This window comes from Adiantum capillus-veneris, chromosome 25 (assembly GCF_014529385.1).
Source record: "Adiantum capillus-veneris isolate H3 chromosome 25, ASM1452938v2, whole genome shotgun sequence".
Taxonomy (NCBI): domain Eukaryota; kingdom Viridiplantae; phylum Streptophyta; class Polypodiopsida; order Polypodiales; family Pteridaceae; genus Adiantum; species Adiantum capillus-veneris.
In genome coordinates, this window is record NC_140955.1 from 91,007,884 (window position 1) to 91,032,246 (window position 24,363).

At 46.3% G+C, this 24,363-nt stretch overlaps 1 protein-coding gene across 2 annotated transcripts in view; it reads left to right on the forward strand.

Annotated features, from left to right (window-relative positions):
- Window positions 1-23,514, forward strand: part of LOC147425270 (uncharacterized) — a 122,189-nt gene extending 98,675 nt beyond the window's left edge. For both annotated transcript variants that reach the window (XM_086500184.1, XM_086500183.1), the window contains one exon: window positions 23,047-23,514. In XM_086500184.1, the coding sequence (XP_086356310.1) occupies window positions 23,047-23,202 (156 nt within the window). In that variant the 3' untranslated portion in view covers window positions 23,203-23,514. The remainder of the gene's footprint in view (window positions 1-23,046) is intronic.
- The last annotated feature ends 849 nt before the right edge of the window (window positions 23,515-24,363 follow it).

The window sequence follows — 24,363 nt, forward strand, 5'->3', positions numbered from 1 at the left end:
CATGGAGGATGTCAATGAGATCCGACAGCAACCGATGAGAGATTATCTGAACCCACACCCCCCCCCCCCCCAATTTCCTTTCTCCTTAGTGTTTTAGTGTTAGTTCTTTGTAACTTTGTAATTTCTGTACTCAGACATGGTATCAGATTCACCAATTGTAACTTTTTGGTCTCATAGGTCATTTTGGCCTTTTGAAGACGTTAATATAACTCTCTCTCTCTCTCTCTCTCTCTCTCTCTCTCTCTCTCTCTCTCTCTCTCTCTCTCTCTCTCTCTCTCTCTCTCTCTCTCTCTCTCTCTCTCTCTCTCTCTCTCTCTCTCTCTCTCTCTCTCTCTCTCTCTACTGCTGACGCGCGCGCAAGTCAAGCCTTTCTCCCTCAGGCACAGGCCAATGCTGTTGCTCTCTCTCTCTCTCTCTCTCTCTCTCTCTCTCTCTCTCTCTCTCTCTCTCTCTCTCTCTCTCTCTCTCTCTCTCTCTCTCTCTCTCTCTCTCTCTCTCTCTCTCTCTCTCTGACTGTTGCGTGTGCGTCTGCTGCCTGCTGCTGCTGACGCGCGTGCAGGTCAAGCCCTTTCTCCCTCAGGCGCAGGCCAATGCCTGCTGCTCGCGCGCAGGCTGTCTTAGTCTTAGTCTCATTTTCAATAACAGAGCATCCCTCTCTTCATGTATGAGTGAGGCCGTCAATCTGCGAGTCTCAAGAAGTGGCCTATCAGTACGATCATCACCAATACGCACAATGGCGAACACGAAAGAAAAACTAGCCACTCCACCCAAAACAGAAACAGGTACAGGTACAACTACAGGTACAGGGACAAGCACAGGTACAAGGAAAAACACAGGTACAATCACAAGAATGGACGGTCCAGTTGTATGCTCTATGCAAGACATATGGCGTTTCATTACATCTATGCAAGAAATGATGATGAGGCAGAGTGAGGACATTAAGAAACTTGCTCTCAAAAACCAGGAGTTAGAGCACACAATCAAGATGCAGGACCTGAAAATCATGCAACAAGAGGAGAAATTTCAAGCATTACAAGACACTTTAAACAAGCAGGTAACTACCCAAGAGGAGAAGCTTGCAAATGTATGCGACACACAACAAAATGTACTTGTGCATGCAAACTCATGGGCAAATGTAGTAAGGAATGGCCATGCGAATTCACATGCTATATCACATGCGACAAATGGGTATGTAAATGTGGATGAGACAGAATACCATGAACGTGAGAAACGCAATATGAACATTGTGATTCGTGGCGTACCCAAATCTGACAATGAAAAAGTGCTCACATTGAACACGGATGTAACAGTTATCATCATAGACAAGTTTGGAATGCAAGACGTGGTCGTATACGGGGCACACCGTTTGGGCCAAAAAAGAGCCGAGGGAAATCGTGCGATTGTATGCACATTGTTAGATGCGCACAAACGAGCCATCATCCTTGAGAATGCACGGATTTTCTTAAAAGATAGCACAATCTACATTAGTGAGGACAGAACGTCCATGCAACAAAAAAAACGGAGACAGGCATATGAAGAACGCATCCCCTACTACGGGGACATCACAGGAGACATGACAGGTAGGGACCCATGGAATCACAGATATACACGTAACAAGTTGGAATTGTCGGGGTTTCCCTTGGCACAAAGGAGATGGTCTGCAAGAAGTTTTGCCTAAAGCAGATGTACTTTTTTTGCTTGAAACATGGGAACATGATGCATGCTGTATCCCTTGCATTGAGGGATATATGACACAATCCATATGGATGCCAAGTATGAAAATGAGGGGTCAAGGTGGGGTTGCAGTAATGTACAAGGAGGAATTGCACAAGGTGATCAAAATAAGCAAGGTTGATGAATATAAAAGATATATCTGGATCAAAATTGAGACAAAGGATAAGCTAATACTCCTTGCTGGATGCTACATACTGCATAGAGTGTCGTCATTCTATAATGCCTTCAAAATAGACAAAGGAGATCCTTTTGGAGAATTGTATGCAGATATTGAAACCTACACAAAGAGGGCATAGTCATGCTTATGGGAGACTTGAATGCTCGTATAGCACACACTCAAATGCAAGTTGTGGATTTCACACTACATCCTGCCAATAAGGAGGGATATGACACCCCCGATCCTATGTGGGAGAGGTGCTCTCATGACCAAATAACAAATCCACAAGGATCAGCCTTGATGAGCATGATGAACTCCATGCAAATATTAGTCATAAATGGATCGCGGAAATTTGCAAACTCGGGTAAATACACATGCTACACGGCCAATAAAGGGATGAGCACCATTGACTACATGTTGGTTAGTTACGATGGATCACACATAATACATGATTTTGCGGTGGGAGAACGATCCCCAAACTCGGACCACACACCCATTCACGTATGGTTACGAGTGCCCACACAAAGGAAGGAAAAGATAGCAGCAGAGCCGACTTGGTCATACAAAATGCAAATAGACAAGAAAAAGGAATATGCGACTTTTCTTGATAGCATACTCATGGTACATGACATGCCCTGCAATGTTGAAGACACGTGGCTAATTTTCAAACAAGCAATGATCACAACTCTTGAAGTTGTAATGGGTAGAGCTCGCAAACAGAAGAAAGATGCACAAGGCATGCCACATAATTCATGGTTTGATGAAGAATGTAAGGCAGCGAAACACAGGTTGAGAATGACACTCAAATCAGAGGAGGAATGGACACCTTTAGTCAAAGAATATAATGCACTCCTATGAAAGAAAAGAAGAAGATATGAGCTGGAAAAAGAACAAAAAGAGATCAAGCATTTCAAAGAGAACCCGAAAGGGGCATGGCGGAAAATGAAAGGGAAACGACAGGATATCATGGGAGACATCAGCCAAGAAGAAATGTATGCTTATGTGGAACAACTTTATGTACACAAAGATGCTAAGGAAATGATTGGAAATCAACCCGAGTTGCAAACGAAAGAACCCTTGACTATGAAGGCAACTCTAAAAGGTATACAAAAGCTTGAGAATGGGAAAGCACTAGACACCAATAACATGAGCTCGGAAACGCTGAAATGGTCAAGCAAGGTGGCCAAGGAATGGATCCATAGACTCCTAAATCAAGCAGCCACGCAAGATCTACCCGCAGATCGGCAAGAAAATTGGATTAAGGCCTTATTCAAAAGTGGGGACAGAAGTCAGCCAGAAAACTATCGCACTAATATGGTTGGTTCATGCATGGCAAAACTCTTGGGTAGCATTTTGGAAAAAGAGATCAGTGTATGGGCTGAATGTAATGACAAACGTGCAATTGGTCAAGCAGGCTTTAGATGTCAATACAGCACTATAGATCACCTCATGTCGCTCAGAGTATTGATGGAAGAAAGCCGATTGAAGGGCAAAACTTTGTATTGGTGTTTTGTGGACTTCAAAAAAGCGTTTGACACAGTTTGCAGAGATGGTTTGTGGAAAAGAATGGAAAACATTGGAGTACCGATACACCTTAGAGCGGCGGTGGCTCGTCTCTACAAAAAGGTGAGATGCACGTTGAAAATGCAAACGGGTTTCTCCCAAGAGTTCGAAAGTAACATGGGAGTGAAACAAGGCTGCCCTCTGTCCCCAACACTTTTTGGATTACGCATAGATCAACTTGAGGACTTCATACAACAAGCACTCGCACAAGAAGAAGATAGACCAAGTATTGGAGCTTTCATACTTTGGCTTCTCATATATGCGGATGTAGTCCTTTTTGCATATAACCTCAGGTCATTACAAAGATCAATGGATGCCGTGCATGCTTTCTGTGAAGCTACGGGCTTAGCTATCAATGTGAAAAAGACGAAGATTATGTCCATAAGAACACACAAAATAGAAAATCAGCCCAAGGTGATGTATCATGTACCTAGACCAAGCAATCGAAGTGGTGGATAGTTTTAAATACTTGGGAATGGATATTCCTTCCAATCATGCATGGGGAAGTCGTGTAAGAAGCAGACTTGATGCGGGCAAGGCCAAATACTACCAATTTGAGAATATGTGTACACAAAGCAATATCCGAAGATGGGAGATCAAAGCAATGGTATTTGAAACATGCGTAGTACAGACCATACTATACGGGGTGGAAGTTTGGGGTGCTAGCATATCGGCGAGTACATGGAACGAAATAGAAAAGATACAAAAGAAGTTCTTATGTAGACATCTTGGGGTCAAAACGACGACACCATACTCCGTGATGATGTTGGAAACAGGCAACAGGCCATTAGAAATGAAAGCATTGCAGAGAATGTACAAATACATTATGAAAGTGAAGAAGATGTCTCCCAATAGAATACCACAAGTGGCATGGGGAGTCGGTTGTGCACCACAAAAAACCAACAAGAGCAAAATCCTCTCCTCAAGTCTGGTACAAGACATCAAGAGATGGTTTGCAAGATGGAATGTGGAAGCATATGTAGACATGCCTATCGAAGAAGGAAAAGAAGGAGATTATATGCTGAATTTTGAGCTGACAGCGCTAGACAATCTCCACAACAAATGGAAGACGGCTACACACAGATCTAAATTTGAATACTACTGCAAACATGTACACACAAAGTATTGGGAGGCATACAAAATGTCAGAAACACAAGTTCACATAAGAACTCCTATGTGTCACCGAGCAAGAAGAGCCATCACTATGATGCGTATGAGAGCTCACAGGCTGAAAGTAGAGACAGGAGGATGGCTGAAAATTGATGCAAGCCAAAGACAATGCACCCAATGCAATTTACAAAAGATTGAGGATGAGACACATGTGACTCTAGAATGCCCCGCATACACTGACATACGCGTTGATTTTCAACAGCTTACAAGGGGATGCACTACTCTTGAGCAATTGCTCTCTAAAACCGACCCATCTCCTACAGCTCTAGGCATATACCTAGCCAGTATTCTAGAACATCACACACTACTCATGGAAAAGGCAAAGGGTGCTACACACCACACACCCCCGCAAGGGGAGTTTGCTTAGAGTTTTCTAGGGTCCCATGGGTCATTTTGGCCCCCCGAGGACGTAAATATCAAATCAAATCATCTCTCTCTCTCTCTCTCTCTCTCTCTCTCTCTCTCTCTCTCTCTCTCTCTCTCTCTGTGTGTGGAAATTGTCTGGGTGTGGTGGTGCAACCATCGCGTAAGGTGCAGCAACCATCGGCAATCATATTGGCAGTTTTGATCATGTAAGTGAATGAGCCATCGGGTAAGGTGGTGCAACCATCGCGTAAGGTACGGTGCTCCAGCCAGCCCGTTGCACAGAGCTCTCTCTCACGCTACGCATCAGCTTTGGAGTAGGACAGCAGTAGGTGACACACCACCTCTGCAATAGGTGCACGCAAGCAAATGCAACAGGTATGCACATGCTACAGGTACAGCAGGCAGTAGCAGCACATGCAAAGCACCCAGCAGGTAGGGTCTGCTAAGCACTCTACAACCAGTGTGAAAGAGGTCTGCTGGGCAATTTTGGGCTGCAACCAGTCCCCCTTACTGTCTCGTCTTTAAACAGTGAGTGATCTAGCTTGGACGGCAGACCAGCACATAGTCAGCGAATACAGCCGCTATACAGTTTCAGGCCGAGAGGGTGTGAACAGCGCATGACGGTGGATAGCAACAGGAAGGCCTCATGCAAAGTGCCTGAGGAAGGACCAATCAATTGACCTCGGGGATGATGATATTTACGAAACCCTGCCTAAATCAAAAGCGCCATTTAGGCAGAGGATTCAAGAGAGCACACTGTCACCAGGCTCTATGAGATCAGAGAAACTTTCTAGAGTCGAAGATGACTTAATGTATGAGAAGGTGCAGGTGATGATTAAGGCAGAGCTAAGCCTTTTGAGAACTGACATTGAAAAAGAGTTGTATGCAACTGCAGAGACTTACAAAAAAGCTATATATACAGATATGAGGAAAGTGTGGGACAAAGAGATGCTTGGTAAACGTGAGATGTAGACATAATTGAAGACCGAAATGCAAGCTAGTCAGGGCAGAAGTGAATGTAATGGAATGCATGATGCAAAAAAGATTAGAGGATGCACTTGCTGCTTTCGAATCATGGAAATAAAAAATGAATGAAAAGGATGCATTGATTGAAGCACTAAAGGGAGAACTTGCAGCTTGCAAAAATGCCCCCGCGAAGGAGGCAGAAATTCAACCCTCAATGATAAAGGAGCTCGAAAGCATTGAGGAGCAGGTGAAAACTCTACGAGAAGAGGAAGAGCAGAAGGCACGTACAACCTCTTCATGGGCAGAGCACCTATTCAAAACACAAGAGAAGCTTGATAAAGCTGAAAAGTGGATCGAGGATGCAAAGAAAGGAAACGATAAGATGAATGAAGCTACACCGACATCCACTATCATCAATATGACAATTGATGAGGAGCAAAAGAGGAAGACTAGAGCCCTTCATGTGCGTGTTACAAGTTTCAAAGACACTCGAAAAGTAGATGAAGAAGTGCAGGAGCTCTTGAAGCACATGGGCACACACACAGGTGCTTGGAGAGTGGGCAAGAAGGGAAGTGATGAGAAAGGAAGTCCCAAGGAAAGAGCACTCATTATACGTTTCCCTACGTTGGAAGCTAGGAATGTATTCCTGAAGAAGAGACCAACACTCAAGTAAACCGGGATATTTTTGTGTGATGACCTCACTCTAACACAAGTAGCACACATGCAAGAGCTGATGCCAGAGATCAAGGCAGTGAGGGAGAAAGGGAAAATTGCTTTCTACAGGGGAGGGAGAGTAGAAGTGCTTGGAAAAACGCACCTCATGACGGTGCGAGACCTATGGGACTAACCTTAAAATGGCAACATGGAATTGTAATGGATCAATGAAGTTGGATGTAGGCGCGTTTGAGGATAGCTTTAAGGAAAGAGACCTTTTTTTGAACTCAGAGATGCATCAGACGCCTTGCGCTAGAGTGATGGGATACTATTGGGAGACTACTTGTAGGCAGGATGTGAGATCAACGCATAGAGGACGTGGGTCAGGAGGTGTGGAAGTCCTTTTCAAGGAGGAGTTTCAGCCCCTCATTTGTGTTGTTCGGAGAGATGAGAAGGCCAGTTATATGTGGGTCAAAGTGAGCGGAGACAGGGAGGCCACTCTACATTGCAATATGCTATTTTGCCCCGAGCACATCTCATTATGCATCACCCAAGGGACAGTCACCCTGCATGATATTGGATGAGGACATGGGAGTTCTTTAGGGATGGAGATGTCATTCTCTTGGGAGACTTTAATGCCAGGACGGGCCAGTCTCATGCAGCTTTCTATGATACCTCAGAGGAAATGTTGAGAGACTTGGATGTTAATGATATGGGACTGGCCAGGTGTTCGCAAGATGAGGAGCACACTAGATATGGGGGATATTTGATAGATAGGGGACTGCACATGGAATGGCTATCTTGAATGGCCTCTAGAGATTTCCAACGTCGAATTGGTTCACTTGTCTCCCTCATAGACATGGGGCTAGCACAATGGATTATGTTTTGGTCCAACCCAGTTTCATACAGGACTTTACAGACGGGCCCAAGCCTATCGCGGTAGTAGTAGATCACGCCCTCCTGATGTTTACTATCTCATTCCAATTCAACACAGCTCAATTGGCATAGACATCTATGCATACCCGATACACTTTTACTTCTGAGACTGATTCTATCTACATAGATGACGCTTATGCACGGAGGATCCCGAGAGACCTCTAGAGGAGCTCACTTATATACTGACAGAGACACTGTAGGATGCAGCAATAGAGGCATACCCACACACTGAGCCTGGGCAGTGACAACGCTTTGGGAGCTTACCCCAAAATAGCTGGCATGATGAGGAATGTAGAGAGACCAGAGCCCGACTTTAGAGGGAGGTGCTTCTAGGAGTCATCACTCACAAGTAGTCACGGATTGTTTCTCGACGGTTGGTGCGATGCAAGAAGAGGGCGTTTCTAGCTCGAGTAGAGCAAGATTTATACCAGGTGTTTTGAGCCAGGGTTCAGGCAAGGCATGGTGACTCTTCCATGGGCATTCTCCCCCACCAGTCATCACTTCTACGGAGATATGGGGTCAGTATGCATCATCTCTGTACAGAGTCTCGGGGCAGCCACCTCTTCCGGATTCGCCAGAGCCATGCCCACACACATGTGCTTTCTTTAGCGCCGAGATGGTAAAGAAGGCCATTGACAAGGATGAGGACTAGGAGAGCATATGATCACGATTTGCTTGCAGAGCTTCTAGTAGTGATGTTCAACCGTGCCATGTGCGAGGGCCTACCTAATACTTGGCGTCTGTCTACTATCGTACCTATCTTCAAGTCAGGGACCCTATGGATCCTAGGGACTACTGCACTATCATGATTGGACACACATTGGCACAGTTGTACGCTTCATACGCCTGCAGTAAACTTTTCAAGCCTAGAGATTCAGCAGATGCATAATCAAAAGAATGCTGTGAATCAGTCAGAAGTTCAGAATACCGAAACAGATGAGCAAACGAAATCAGAGCAGTTGGTTGCTATTTAGAAGTTGCAAGAGACAGCGAGTGTGAAAGATAAAGCAAATGCAGAACTCAGTGGAAACGATGAGAAGGCTAAGGAGAGTAAACCTGATGAAGAAATGGTGGATGGTGAAATTCAGGAGAATTCTGAAGTGAAGGAAGCTGAATTAGAGCAGCCTCATCTGGATCAGGTTGCAACTACTGATTAAAGTTCTTGTTAGGAGTGTGGGGAAGGTTGAATATGCTTATATAGCTCTGAAACTTGGATTAAGTTCCAGGTACTTCAGTGTGTGTGAGTACATTTGATTGAACCTGTGGTTTAAAATAAAATAAAAAGCAGAAAAAGTTTTGAAAGAGGCATTTGACATATTTTGAAGTTTTGATCAAGGATTGTGGGATTCAGGTCTGAATTTAGCAAATCAATTACTGGACTGTGCCATGTGTAAAAGGGAGATTAAGCCTGAATAGACCTTAGGCAGTAAGGAGACGTGAAAAGGCGCTTAGGATTCAGAATTACAAAGCTTTATATATTTTCCCTGAAGCGTGGACCGAACTTGTAACTGATTCCCTGATTGTGAGGGAAGATGTCTTATGCCGCAGTGTTGTGTGTTTCTGAGTCTCTGTGTCTATTGTGAGTATGTGAGGGTGTTTGTTATTCATTATGAGAGAGGGGCATTGAGTATGATGTTTCATGTGTTCAGCGATTCAATATTCAGGTTATGGGTATGTCATGAGTACCTGAAGGGGTAGTTATGGTAGTTATTTATTTCTGTGCATGTATTGTGTCTGGCGTTTGTGCTGTGATACATGATACAACATAGTTCTTTTCCTTTTTTGTCCACAATGCTTTGTGTAGAAGAAAGACAGATCTTGGAGGATGTGTATCGATTACCGGGCTCTTAACAAGATTACCATCAAGAACATGTTTCCAATACCTAGGATCGATGATATACTTGTTAGATTACAATGATCTACTTGTTTCAGCCGAATCGATCTCAAAAGTGTCTATTATCAAATCAGGATTGGTCGTGTAGACATTACAATATCACATTCAAGATGTCCTTTGGATTGTACAAGCTTTTGGTGATACCTTTTGGTCATACAAATGCTCTTGCAACGATCAGTAGGATGATGGATAGGATCTTTTGAGATCATAGATAGTATGTGGGTACTTTCTTCAATGGCATCATTGTTTTCTCGAAGGATAAAGAAGAGCATATAGAACATCTAACTCGAGTGTTCAGAGCACTGCGCGAATACAGATTGGTGATCAACAAAAAAAAAAAAAGAGTTCTTTTTGCTAGGGGTACACTTCTTGTGACATATTGTTATGTCGAAGGGTGTTAGCATGCATCCAATAAAAGTTGAGGCTATTCGCAATTGACCTACATTGTGAAATGTGCATGATGTGAGGAGCTTCTTGGGCTTGTGCTCTACAAGAGGTTCTTTAGACAGTTTGCAGAGATTGTCGTTGGATACCCTGACTTAGAAAGGGATATCATTCATGCGGGAACCTCCATAGATTGTGGCGTTTGAGCAGGTCAAGTAGACTACTGCCAGTGTTGATTTTACCAGATTTACATAAATCTTTTGAGGTTTATTGTGATGATTACGGAAACAGTTTGGGTGCGGTCTTAATGCAAGAGGGCCATGTAGCAACTTATGAGAGTCAAATGCTCGTAGGGACATATGAAAAGGAGCTCTTAGTAGTTATATGTGCTTTGACTCAGTGAAAGCAGTAATTGCTTGTTGCAAATTTCACAGGTACATGGATTATAAGAGTTTGAAGTCTTTAAGCAGATGAGATGCCCCAGCATCCTGTCTCAGTTTCACTTCCAGATTGTGTACTTTAAGGGAAAGAAGAATATAGTTGCAAAAGCTCGGTCTTGCCAGCCACAGATATCCGCTGTTACCAAGTGCATCAATAGGACTTTAATGAGATGTGGGACCAGTATGCTATAGACTTGGGCTTTGGTGAGATCTTGGCCAGGATCAAGAGTGGAGAATAGTTTCAAGATATTCTCTCAGGGGTATTTGATGCAAATACCCTTGAGACACGTGGTTTGTGGCAAGAGATGTTGATACAATCCTCCTTATGTTGGGCATTCAGGCGACACTCAGGGTGTTGAGTGTTACTTCTACTGGACTCAGCTCAAGAAGGACATGGATGACTTTGTGCGGACATGTATAGTGTGTCGGAAAGTGAAGTATGATAGGCACAAAGTGACAGGGCTCCTAAAGCTTTTTCCCATTCCAAACCAACCATGGGAGAGTATAGCTATGGATTTCATCTTCGATCTTCCCAAGACACAGAGTGGGCACGATGGTATTTTGACTATAGTAGACAGATTCAACAAGCAAGCTCACTTCATATCAGTGAAGAAGACAATGAAGGCAAACTGTTTGTCTTGCATATCTTTTAGCTACATTGAAGCTACATCTTCGAAAATAAGACTCAGTGGGAGAAGCATTTTCCATTGGTGGAGTTTCCTTATAACAACGCTAATTACACATCGACAGGAAAGGCACCATTTGAAATTTTCAAGGGTGACAAGGAGGTTCTATTTATATTGTGCATCGAGGACAAGATATTTCAGGCAGATCATTTTGTACAAGATCCGGAGAGTGCTTGTGCTAAGGGTAAGGAGGCTTTGCAGAAGTCTCAGGAATGACATAAGAAGGCATCAGACATGCATTGCTATGACTTGCAATTGAAGGAAGATGCTTCTTAGGTTTGAGAAGGCACGCTTAGAAAGAAGGGTAAGGAGACGCTTTACCCAAAGCCAAGTTTACAATACTATGGGCCCCTCCAAATTTCAGAAAAGATGAACAATGTATCCTTTAGATCGAAGTTTCCATATACTTGGAAGATTCACAATGCATTTCGAATAAGTCTATTGAGACCTTTCAATGTGAAGTGCTAGAGGAGCCAAGACGAGGAGTAATCCGCATATGTATGCCTACAAGGTTGCAAAAGATGAGTGTGGCAAGAACGCTGTCAAAACATACCAATAGTGTGACAAGCCAGTGACGTGGCAGTTCGATGGACATGGGAAATTTGCGTTGCTGATGATAACATGGCATGTTGTATGGACTTCCCATTTTTACACTGGCTGATTTAGCAAATTCCAGTGCTAGCTTTAGGAGCAGATGCTTTTAGAACTTATGCTTTTGGGGTTTTGCTTTTAGCATCCCTTGTAATCTTTATAAGTGCCTATAAGCCACTCTTTGGAGGCATTTGGACGTAGAGATGGCAGATCTGGACCCAACGGGAGTTGAACTTTTGTAGATCAATAATAAAGAAATACAGAAAGAGGCGCGAGTCTTTGGGGCGAACGAGTCTTGGGCTCGAAACTCCGCCACGCCGTGTCAAGTGTGTAGTTTGCAGTTATCTCTGTGTTTTCTTTTGATCCCTCGTCGAAAGCGATTACAAATACCTCTTGGCAACCCGCCATGCCTTAGCCTCAAGCCAAGAATTCTCATAGATAAATACATAGCAAGGGTTCCGACAAATAATTATCACGCCACAATGCGAAACAACTGTTTACCCTAGAGGCCTTGCATCCGGATATGAAGACAAGCTCATTGCTTGTTGTGTTTCCCCCCACGCGCTACTTCTCCGCCCTCCCCCCTAGGTGTTACTTTCCCTGTTCTTTAGCTCGTCTAGCCAGTTTTGCTTTCGCCGTCTTGACTTCTTTCCTGCGTCCTCGTCTCGTCATTTTCTTCTACACAACTCTGCCCCAGAGGTACTCTACCGAAGCCCCCTTGCCCGACCTCATAGAGCCGACCATCCGACTTCCTCTATCGCCGACGGAGCAAGCGAGCCTTGCAGCAGAGGTGGAGTGCCTTCATGCCACCTCTGTCATCTGCAAGATTCTCGGCACTAGACCCAGCAAAGGTGAGGTGTGCGACCTCCTCTAGGCCCACCTCCTTGTGGAGGTGGAAAAGATCATCGGCACTCCTCGTGTGTGGTTACTGCTAGATCGAGTTAAAGACTCTCAAGATGACTTCCAAGGTCAGTTCGATGAGCCCACTGGCCATCCAAGCAGTCAGGGCTCATTTTCGACAATGGCGCCATGGTTTTGGCCTGGCTACCAATATTCTTATCGAGGAAGCAGACTTGCCCATTTCAGTTTTCTTCCTTGGCCTAAGGAGAGAGTATCTCTCGCTATTATCCAGGATTGGGATTGTGTTGGAGATCCCACACATGACGGCTTCAGCCGCTGCCAAGGTAGCAAGTATACCTACTGTACACGTTTTGGTTCGGGACACCCACTCTCCCCCGAAGGTAGTCCTTTTGCCTAGGGTGAGTGGTAGCTAGCTCCACTAGAGCGTGGAGTATTCGGGTCTCCCGAGCCAGTACTTCATTTGCAAACAAATGGGCCATCTCGCAAAGGCTTGTCCTTGCAGGAAACCTCGACCCACGACATTTGCTCAGCCTCCCAAGGCTGGACAAACACATCAATTAGAGACATGGGATGTAGAGGCAAACATTTTTCAGTGATGTGGCCAACCAGCTGATGGCTAGCAGCAGTTACATGGCCGTCGCCGCCAAGGACAAGCTCGTCACACCGCCCCCCCTGTTGACTGACCTACGACAGGCAGCACCATTGAGTTCCTACAGTGAACCGTTTTGACCCTCTGCAGCAGGATACTTTTGAGGAGCGTACGGAACCGTTTTGACCCTCTACAACAAGATACTTTTGAGGTGCCTCCCTCCGCTTCAGCCTCTCCTTCGCCACCCCCTCACCCCCCCCCTCACCCCTCTCTCTCCCCCTCCTAGCTCTCCCATCACCCCCATAGCGTCCTCTTTTGGCCCTACCCAAACCACCACTGGCTCAGGGGATAGGACACTCCTTAGCAGCTCAGAGATCTCTTGGCAGTGCTTTCGCTCTACGAGTAGGCCAGCTTGGGAGGGACTGCCGTTCTTGAGGACGCCACTTGTGGTGCAGAGGATGCAACCCTACGAATTGCACGTTCTTCTTGGGCATGTGTTGGATAGTCACTTCAGACACAACTTTCTTGAGGTCGCTCGGATACAAATTACTCTCCATCCAAGCCGGCCTCATAGATTGCGAGGTTGGCTACTGTGACAACATTCGTTTTCTCTCAGTAACCCCATAAGGATTGTCTCATGGGGGGCCTAGGTGGACCCCAGTTTCTACGCGAGAGGGGTCGCTTGCGGTAGGAGCTACAGAGATGCCTTGTGGGTGGCACAATAGATATTCTTATGCTCCAGGAGCACCACCTTTGTGAGAGCCGTATTCAGCATTGTGGACAGATCTTGCGTGGCCGTTATGGGACTTTTTGGTTTGCTGCTTTTGGGCCTGGTAGGCATTCAAGGAGGTGTATGCATGACTATTGCAGACTCATGGCAGCAGGCCATTGTGGGCAGAGGTATTCTTGTTCACAAGTTAGTGATTAATGCAAAGAAAATTGAATTTTTCCTACCAGAGATACACTTTTTGGGACACATTGTGTCAGCAGCAGGAGTGCAAATGGATCCGGCCAAGATAGAGACTATCCATGATTGGCCCCGACTTGAAGAATGTCCATGAAGTAAGAAGCTTCCTGGGACTGTGTTCGTGCCAAGCAAAGCACGGTGGGTCACCATGCAGTTTCAAGGTAGCCTTGTGTGCTTCAAGAACATTTATGTGTCCAACCATACGAGTGCACGGGCTAGGTTTTGGTGACACATTGTGGAGTCCTTGCCTCATGCAGAGCAGTGGTGTATTGGGGGAGACTTCAACATGCTAGAGGATCCCTCAGATAGAATTGGAGGCAACCATGCTACTGCTCATGGTGTTGAGCTGGCTACTTGAGAGCGCCTATGGTGACTTTGAGGATTTTGGATGTATAGCAGCATGCAGGCTTTGTATGGCCCTCTCTTTCTCTCTATCTGTGTGCAAATTAGGGGACATGAATCTATCTAAGGTACAGATCATTTCTATGCTAGTGATCACATTTTGACATGGGTGGTTTAGTATGCATTTTGGCAGGGACTACTTTTTTGGATCATGCACCAATGATTCTTACCATGTCAGATAGACAAAGGAGTGGAGGTGTCATGCTGCTCATGCCAGAGAGGATTTTGATGGATATAGAGCTCAAAGAGCAAGTTACAGCGCTTTGGATAGCGGGTATGGACGCACAGGGAGACCTTGCTGCTAGAGAAGCCTCTGGCCTTGTGGAGCTTAGTCTCTTCTTCCTCCAAGAGTCTACTGCTTGTTTAGCTGCGACCAAGGAGGAGAAGCGGATCTGACGAGGCATTGCTAGAGGATGCAGGAGGGTCCCCGAGTAAGCCCTTGGATGGAGGAGCAGATGCAGGAGGCTCAGCAGGAGCTAATCACCAAGTTTGCCTTCCATGTCAGGCATCTCAGTGGACTGAGGTGGTTGACAAAGTTACTAGTGAGTTCTTTGAGATGGTGGTTCCTCGCCACACGCACATCAGTGTCTGCCCACAGCTGAGGAGGCCCAATGGGTCAGTTGCTACAGAGCCCGAGGATATGTACACAATTTGACTTTTACCATGAGTTTCTTTTAGTCGAGCCACAACGTTGAGATGCATGCAAAGAGCAAGTGTGGGCCCAAATGCGCTAGAGGCTAGAGAGTCCTTACCAGCTAGAGGAGCTTTAGGAGGCCCTCAAGGCACTTCCCAGGGGTAGCTCCCAAAAGAGGATGGTTTGACTCCGAGCTTCTTCTTGGAGTACTGGGAGCTGCTTGGTCGAGACCTTTGTATTGCCTACGAGCACATTTTGCACACTAGGAGATGCCAGACAGCATGAGTGAGGGCCTAATCTTTCTTATCTCCAAAGAAGGAGGTCCTTGGACGAGATTCAACAATGGTGACCCATCATCATTCTCAACTCAGCCTACAAAATCTTAGCAAAGGCTCTGAGTTTGAGAATTCAGCAACTACTTGAGAGCATTATACATGAGAGAGCAGCTTTGTCCAGGAGTACATCATCCTTGACAAAAATTTCACCTTTTGGGAGGCAACTGCCCTCGCACGCCTCCGAGGAGAGGATCTTGTGGTACTCCTCGATTTTGCGAAGGCGTATAACAGAGTTGACTTGGGTTTCCTTGAGGGCACCATGCGTTGAATGGGGTTTTCCAATGCATGGATTAGGGGAGTGTCAACTCTCTACAAATGTGCACACAATCCAAGTGTTGTTGACAGGGGAAAGAGGAGAATGCTTCATGCTTACAAAATTGGTTCGATAGGGCTCGCCTCTTGCTCCCTTCCTTTTTCTCTTCTATGCCGAGGGGATGAACAGGTTTTTGACCTCACAAGAGGTTGGTTTGCGTGAACTACAGCTGCCTGCCTATTCGGGGTGAGGGGCTTTTGGATGCTGAGTTTGTTGATGACTCAGACATATTTCTGGAGGGTCGGGAGGCCAACTTTCAAGGGTGGGAGCAATCTCTTGAGGTGTTCTGTTGTGTGTCGGGAGCACTAACAGAAGACTGTGGCTTTTTGGGTTGGTAGTGCTCCCATGCCTAATTGTTTGCGTGGAGAGGGTTTTAGGTGGATCCCCGAGGGACACCAGGACTAGGTGGGTTGTCAGGGTGGTCGGATCCATCGCCAGAGAAGCAGATTGCTCCTCTCCTCCTTTCCACCAAGAGGAAATTGCTCCATTGGAGCTCAGCACGGCTTTCTCTTGCTGGCAAAGTTCTGATGGCCAATCAAGTGCTGTTGGCTACTATGTAGTACATCACATCTTGCTGGATTTTCTCTAGCTGTTGCATTAGCCATCTAGAGAGGTTGATCATGAACTTTTTGTGGAGAAGGCAAGACACACAATTGGCTGAGGCGAAAGTCTCCTGGCAGGTCATCACTTTACCTTGTTCTTGAGGGTTGGGGATCATAGACCCAACACGGTAGAGTAGAGCCCTCCTTGGGAAGCTTGTGGTCACAGGACTTCTTTCAGCAAAGTAGCCACGGAAAAAGCTGCTGCTTCACCGGATTCAGGCAAGGGTTCGACAGACGGGAGGCCCATGGAACCCTCTCACCGGCCGGCTTTTCATAGAGATGCGTAGAGTAAGTGTGAGCAAGAGATGGGAGGATCGCTTCGCCGCGAGCCTTCTTTGGTCTTGGGAGCAGTTGCGGGGTGGCCTTGAGCAGCACTAGCCCACATGCATTGAGGAGCGTTTGAGGCAGCCACTTGTCTGGAACCCTATGGTCAACACGCAGCAAGGCCACATGGTTGGTAGCAGACCTCATGTCTCTTGGGATCCCATGGCAGAGGGTCCAGCCCACACTTTTGGGGACTTGCTGCAGTTTACAGTACTCTCAGACGGGAGGTTCAAGACACTCAGCTGCAAGGCATGAGGGGGGTGCAGAGCATGTGTCAGGATATTGTAGAGGCTATACTTGAAGAGTGGCACACCCCTATGGAGCCAGCAGCTTCTGTTGGATGGGGGCTTTCGCACGACTGGAGGTCCTCATTTAAGTTAGTTCTTGCTCAGACACAGGATCTTGCATGCTCTTCGGGGTTCGGAGGGAGCGCCGCCTCCACAGAGTCACTGTCAGGCACCAGAGGTGGCTGATTGTTGCTTGCAATGGATCAAAGTTGTGGTCATTAATGGGAGGACTTGTGCATAGACCCCGACCAAACAAATCTTGACTTAGGACACTGGCACGTTTGGGCTTGGTAAAGCCTTCCTTTGGTGCGAGTAAATTGGGACCCGGGGAGTGGTTCTGGAGGGATCCCTTTACTCCAGCTGATCACCCGGGTACTTCTTTCTTCCACTACACAACTCGGCTTGGTCGCCACATATTGACAGCATAGAGAGAGGCTTGTCGTGCTGTAGCATCTCACTAGTAGGAGAAGGGTCTCACGTCCGAGTTCTTGGCAAGGTTTTGGGAGCGCCTATGGGACAGCAAACAGCCGAGGCATGTCACCATGTTCCTGTGGCTACTTGTACATGAAGCTATCGCAGTGGGGAGTTGGTTGGTGCACAGTAGCCTCTTGGCAGTATGTGCCGCCTGTGACCACCCCTTGAGACTCAGCATCACTGTTTGTGGGAATGCCCCATGGCACAGTAGGTTTGGCTTGATTCTTCGGGTGATGCGTGCACTCTCCATAGTCAGCCTGTACGCTTGGGGTGTTGCAGCTTGGTCCACACTCATGGGCCCAACACTAGGTTTTGAAATGGCTTCTGCCAACAGGATGATTGTGATACAGGAGGGACGGCCTACACTTCAGCCAGCCACAAAGCTAGTTCCTCAGGAGTGGAGCAAAGATAAGAGAGTTGTGTTGGCAGCTCATTTGCAGTCTCACACACTGGTTCATCTGGCGCGCCCACTGCTTCCGCGTCTTCGAGGCTCGACCTATCCCACCATTTGTTTGGAGCTGGTCCATGCCCTCAGGGGCGAGTTTGAGAGACTTCGGGGTAGCTATGACCGCATGTGGGAGCGCCAAGAGGCCTCCTTGTGACTTTGGCGCTCAAGGCCCTTCACCTTGGTTCATGGCGCGCCTAGCTGGCAGTACTGCCCACCAGCGTGGTTGTTTCCTCCCCCCATCTCCTCCTTTAAGAATCTATGTAAATATCTTTTCTTTTCACTGGGAGAGTCTCTCCACATGTTGATGTAGCGCTCTCTAGCACGGGCAATTTGTAGCCCATTGGGCAATTTTTCTTAACTAATGGAAGGATCTTTTTCTTGGAAAAAGAAAATACATAGCAAGGGGTACTTTTGAGGAACGACAATCATGCACAAAGCTACGACAATCGCTTGCCGGACATGCACCAGATCTGAGCATGGGACTAGAGGATCAGGAGGTGTAGCAGTTCTTTTCAGAGAGGAGCTCCAGCCACTACTGCACATAGTTCGGAGAGATGATCAGGCCAGATACATGTGGGTAAGGCTGAGGGCAGAGACTGGACGTTTCTTGTACCTCGCCGTATGCTATTTTCCTCCCAACACTTGCAGTATATGCTTCACCCAAAGGACAGTCTCCTTACTCTATACTTGATGATGATATTTGGGAGTTCTCCAGGGATAGAGACATCATACTATTGGGGGATTTCAATGCCCATACAGGCAGTTCACAGACGGTTTTCTATGACATCTCAGAGGAGATGCTCAGAGAGCTAGAGCCAGAGGAGATGGGGCTTGAGAGATGCTCACACGACAGAGAGCATACGGAGTATGGGAGATACCTTAGGGAGATGACGACTACTCTCAGTTTAGCCATACTGAATGGCTTACCGACCTTCCCATCATCTACAGGTTTTACTTGTTTTCCACACAGACATGGGGCCAGTACTATAGACTATGTTCTGACACATCCGAGCTTTATCTCTCACATTTAGGATTTTACAGTGGGGCCTAGGCCTGTTGGGATAGCAGTAGATCATGCGCTTTTGACATTATCAGTCTCCTTTGAGTACAATACATCTCAGGCCTCACTGGGTGCTAGACATCCACGCTATACTTTTACACCAGAGACTGGCTCACTCTATGCACAGGAGATACGTAGACTTTTATGCACATCAGAGCCGATCACATCTATGCTGACACTGAAATTACACGGGGCAGCGATAAAGGCATACCCACACACTTAGCCTGGTCAGAGACGTCGTTCTGGGCACATGCCTCAGAACAGCTGGTATGATGAGGAGTGTCGACAAAGGAGAGCTCAGATCCAGCGGGAGCTTGCATTAGGAGTGATCACCTATAGACAGTCTCGTATTGCTACATGACGACTAGTACGACGGAAGAAGCGAGCTTTCTTGGTCCAGATGGAGAAGGATTTATATCAGCTCTTCCTTAGTAGAGATTCAGGAGAGGCTTGGCGTCTATTCCATGAGCAGTCTCCCCAACCAGTGATTACTTCTACGGAGATATGGGGGTAGTATGCAGCATCATTATACACTGTACCTGGATACCTGGATAGCCACCACTACCAGATCCACCACAGCCATGTCCGGCTATGAGCACTTTCTTTACCATTGAGATGGTAAAGGAGGCCATTTACAGGATGAAGACAAGACGGGCACAAGATCATGAGGGTTTGGTAGCAGAGCACATTATACATGCTGGGGACTTGCTGGCAGAGATGCTTGCACGGTTGTTTAACCGTGTCATGTGTGAGGGCTTTCCTGAGTCTTGGAGATTGTCTACTATTGTACCTATCTTCAAGACAGGAGACCCCACAGTGCCGGGGAATTACCATACTATCATGGTAGGACACACATTGGCACGGTTGTATGCATCCATCCTTGAGCATAGGCTGAGCAGTTGGGCTGAGACTATGGGCATACGGGCACCTGGACAGGCTAGTTTCAGGAGAGGTTTCTCCACACTGATCATGTCTTTACACTCAGAGCTATCATTGAGGAGGGTTGGGCACATGGTAGACGGATTTATTGTAGCTTTGTGGACTTTTGCAAAGCTTTTGACACAGTACCAAGGGTTAGATTGATGCACCGACTTATGGAATTCGGGGTATCCACAGAGTTGATATGGGGGATTATGGCATTGTACAGTTCAGTGATGGGTCATGTACGCACCCCAGAGGGGATATCTGACATAGTTGACTCCACTATCGCAGTGAAACAGGGATGCCCATTGTCCTCTACTTTATTTGGTATGTATGTTGATGAGGTCTCTGATTATATTGACAGAGGTGGAGATAGAGGTGCTCAGCTTGCAGGGACATGGATCCCTCTTTTATTGTATGCTGACGATATCGTGTTGATATCAGACTCACCAAAGGGTATGCAGAGACATTTGGACGCATTGCATAGTTTTGCAGGGGATAGTGGATTGTCTGTCAATCTTAGTAAAACCAAGGTCATGGTATTTGATACCACACCACAGTGGGTCAGGAGATCAGCACCTACATTCACATATGGTCAGGACAGTATGGAGTACACTGATGCATACACATATCTTGGGGTGGTCTTTAGAGGACCGAGGTTCACACTAAAAGTGGCAACAGACACTAGATTGACTCGTGCCTATGCAGCCCTAGGTGGTTCAGTTCCAAGAACCTCGAACAAAGCTTTGGCTCTTCGACACTCTTGTCGCTTCAGTTATGCACTATGGGGTTCAGGTTTGGGGACCATCTATTGACAGTGCTGGATGGAGTAATATGGAGAGGCCCTTGGTATCTATGATTTCTAGGCTGATTAGAGCCAACGCCTCAGTTCCACATGACATCATACGAGCGGAGCTGGCTGCCCCACCTATGGAGATTGAGGCACTTACCAAATCAGTATCATTTGTACACAGCTTATGGGACACCACGAGGGATAGATATGCTAGGCTTGCTCTTGAGTCATCTAGACAGCTGGCATTATAGGGAGATACATCATGTTGGTATGCACAGATGAGCTCATGGTTTCAGAGGCATGGTTTCAGCATGGACAGGCTGCCCCCTTTCCAGTATTCTCTTGATGCACCATCTTTGGCTCTTACACGGATGGAGATTACTAGACTCATTCGGCAAGATCTTATCCAGCTTGATACTAGGAGGACATGGATAGAGCCATCACGGGAGTTGGGTTCGAAGAGGGCTTTCTATCATAGTTACCCGGAACGCGGAACGGGAACGGCGACGGGATCCCCGCGGAACGGGGGAATGGCTAGGGGTTCGGAACGGGAACGGCGCGGAACGAGAGGTATAAAAAACACCCAAATAGTGCATTTTTTAGCTTCTTGTGTTTAAATACAAGGAGTATTAGAGTGCTTTGACTCTAATACTCACAAAAAACTCGTTTTGAAGACCATTCAATCTTGCTATGACTAGATGATGTGTGTGTGTGTGTGTGTGTGTGAGAGAGAGAGAGAGAGAGGGAGAGACTCGAGAGAGTGAGAGGGAGAGGGAGAGATTTGAGAGAGTGGGAGGGAGAGGAAGAGAGCTTGAAGGCTTAAAGCCTTGAGCCTTGAGAGAGTGAGTCTTGAGAGGGAGAGATCTTGAGAGTGTGAGAGGGAGAGAGCTTGAGCCTTGAGGATTAGCTTGTGGAGAGAAAGGGGGAGGGGGGTGCATTTTATGAGTCCTTGAGGCCTTGCACACTTCAAAAAGAAGCCCAAACATTTACTTCAATTTTTTCAATTTTTGCCAAATTTGTTTGTAGCCGTTGGCCGTTCCAGGGGCATTCCGGAACGTTTTGGGGGCGTTCGGAACGTTCCGGAACGGCCGTTCCGGTTTGCACTGGCCACCCGGAACGTCAAACGTTTCGGGACGTTTCGGAACGTTCGGGAAGGGAACTACCCCCCCGGAACGCCGGAACGGGGGCAAGGGGGCGTTCCCCGGTAACTATGCTTTCTATAGAGAGCATCTTCTCCAACTACGACAGACGGATTTGTCACACGGCCCAGCTACATGGATGCACATCTATCTCATGGGTTACGATGTGCCATAGGCCAGATACGCACATCTTCACACCAGCTTGGGATTGAGACAGGTAGATTCAGAGGCATACCAGCAGACAGTAGGATATGTCAGTTATGCCATGCAGAGCTAGAGACAGAGTTTCACTACATATGTCACTGCACAGTCTACTATGAGATACGGGGACGCTTTCACCGTTTATTCAGAGATGGTTTTGACTCGCTAGATAGAGTCATGAGATATTAGGAAGATGTCTCGGATTTTTTTTACTTGAGATACAGAGACATAGAGACTCTCTATTGAGAGGGCATAGACAGAGACAATCCCAGAGACGCATCTCAGATTTCTTTAGTCCGAGTACCACAAAGGTAGAGGGGCCACTACCACCACAGGACTCGGTTCCCACCCATACACACACTAGTGGTACTCTCATTGACCGAGCTATATAGTTGGGGAGATCGAGATGACCACGACTGAGGAGGGGAGCCACGCAGCACCGAGGGAGATTGCAGCAAAGGATCCACAGGATTCTAGCACGACACCCAAGATAGACCTCATGCCATTGCTATATTGTATCATGGTGACACTTATCCCCGTTTTGTACCTTTGTGGCATTATACCATTGCTCAGCTTACCAGCCACCCATAGGAGTCGGTAGCACTCCTATCTCAGTTTCTAGTTTGTAGTTTTCTTTGTTTGCACCCAAACTTGGTATTAGACTCACCATTGTAATCAGTTTGGTCTCATAGGTCATTTATACCTTTTGTAGACGTTAATATGTCATTTCATTTTCATTTCTCTCTCTCTCTCTCTCTCTCTCTCTCTCTCTCTCTCTCTCTCTCTCTCTCATTAAAGTGAGTTCAACTCTCCTCCTCGGATAGATATTTAAGGTCTCTTGGGATAGTTTCCCACGACATTAAAGTTCTCTTCTTCTTCTTCTCTGCTTGGTCTCATAGGTCATTTTGGCCTTTTGAAGACGTTAATATATCATTTCATTTCATTCTCTCTCTCTCTCTCTCTCTCTCTCTCTCTCTCTCTCTCTCTCATCAAAGTGAAAGGCAGTGCCATCACCTGTTTCCAAAGGCCTTGTTTTATAATGAAATATTGTTTCTACATATCTTTAACAGATTATCTCATATACATGAGTTTTGTCTGCTTAACCATTGTTACTCTTTATGTGCAAAAGATGAGTGAATTCCAAGTTGTGTGCAGATCATTATCACGTTCTCAGGAGTAGACAGGTACAGCCAACTCTTGACAACATGGTATCAAATAACACACATCAACCGCTATTCAATGGCCTCCATCTTCAATGCCCTCGAACGACAGATTCAAGAGGGTCTTGAAAGGCTGGACAGATCTGGCTGATTGATCAAGGCCCAAGCCTTCATCAGTTAGCATACTTTAGGAGCTATTAATGGTATCATAAACGGGGAAAACATGGGATTATCCTCAATGGAACAAATGTGAAATTTTGATTGAAGTTGAACAAGGTCAAAAGTCACACTACTCAATGTCCCCCTTAATACAAATCGGAAAATAAATGTGAACTTTCTCTCACAATGGGCTACGTGTACATGACATAATGCTTAGTTAATGCCCCTCTTACAAGAAAAAGGAAGAAGAAAGGTTTGCCATCAGTAATTTGCCACGTGGTACTAAGCAACAGGCTTTGTCCAATGATCCACAATTTCTCCCAGGAGTTCCATGCTTTACTCCTAATGTGCATGTGCATGTTGTTATATGTGTGCATGTGTGCCATTCAAGGCATTTTTACTTGAACTTCCATTGCATTTTAATATTGCTCCACCATATGCCACTTGGGAAAATGCTTTTGGCTTTTTGGAATGCTCATTCTTTACCGAGATTGTTTTAGTATCTCATAAAGCCAAAGAGAGAGAACAGGTCTATAAAACAAGACATACAATCACCTTTTTTCTCAACGCCCACAAGGGGAGGTGCTTATCCCTTCCAAATATTAGCCATGTTACATGGTAGGGCAAGGCCCGTGTACCATCGGGCAAGAGCCACGCGTAGGTATCACCATGGCCACCTAATTGATGCACCACGTGCTAGGAACGATGGAGAGAACTCATAGCAACTAGCTAGGAACCTCCTCCTCGGGTGGCCCACCGAAGGAGGAGGCAGCACTCAAGTGTCCAAAAGTAAGAGCCCTAGCAACATAAACACTAGGTGAGCACAAGGTGTCCCTCTAGTGATCCAACGCGGGATTTGAACGCACAACCCCAAGATTGAGAGGCCAAAGCCTTACTGTTAGACCAACTCTTTGGGGGCGACATACAATCACCTTTATCATTCATTCAAGTCGCAAGATGCAACAAACACATTAACCATAAAGTGGTTGTGGGTGTGCATGGTCTACAAACAAAGTGGACAAAGGGGGGTTGTGGATGGAGCTCTATACCTATGGTGCTCAATAATACTTTTGCCAATGCCACCTTGGGAGAGTATGCGCAGTTGACATGAAACCCATTTATTTTAGAAACATTTTTGGAACTTCGTGGTTTT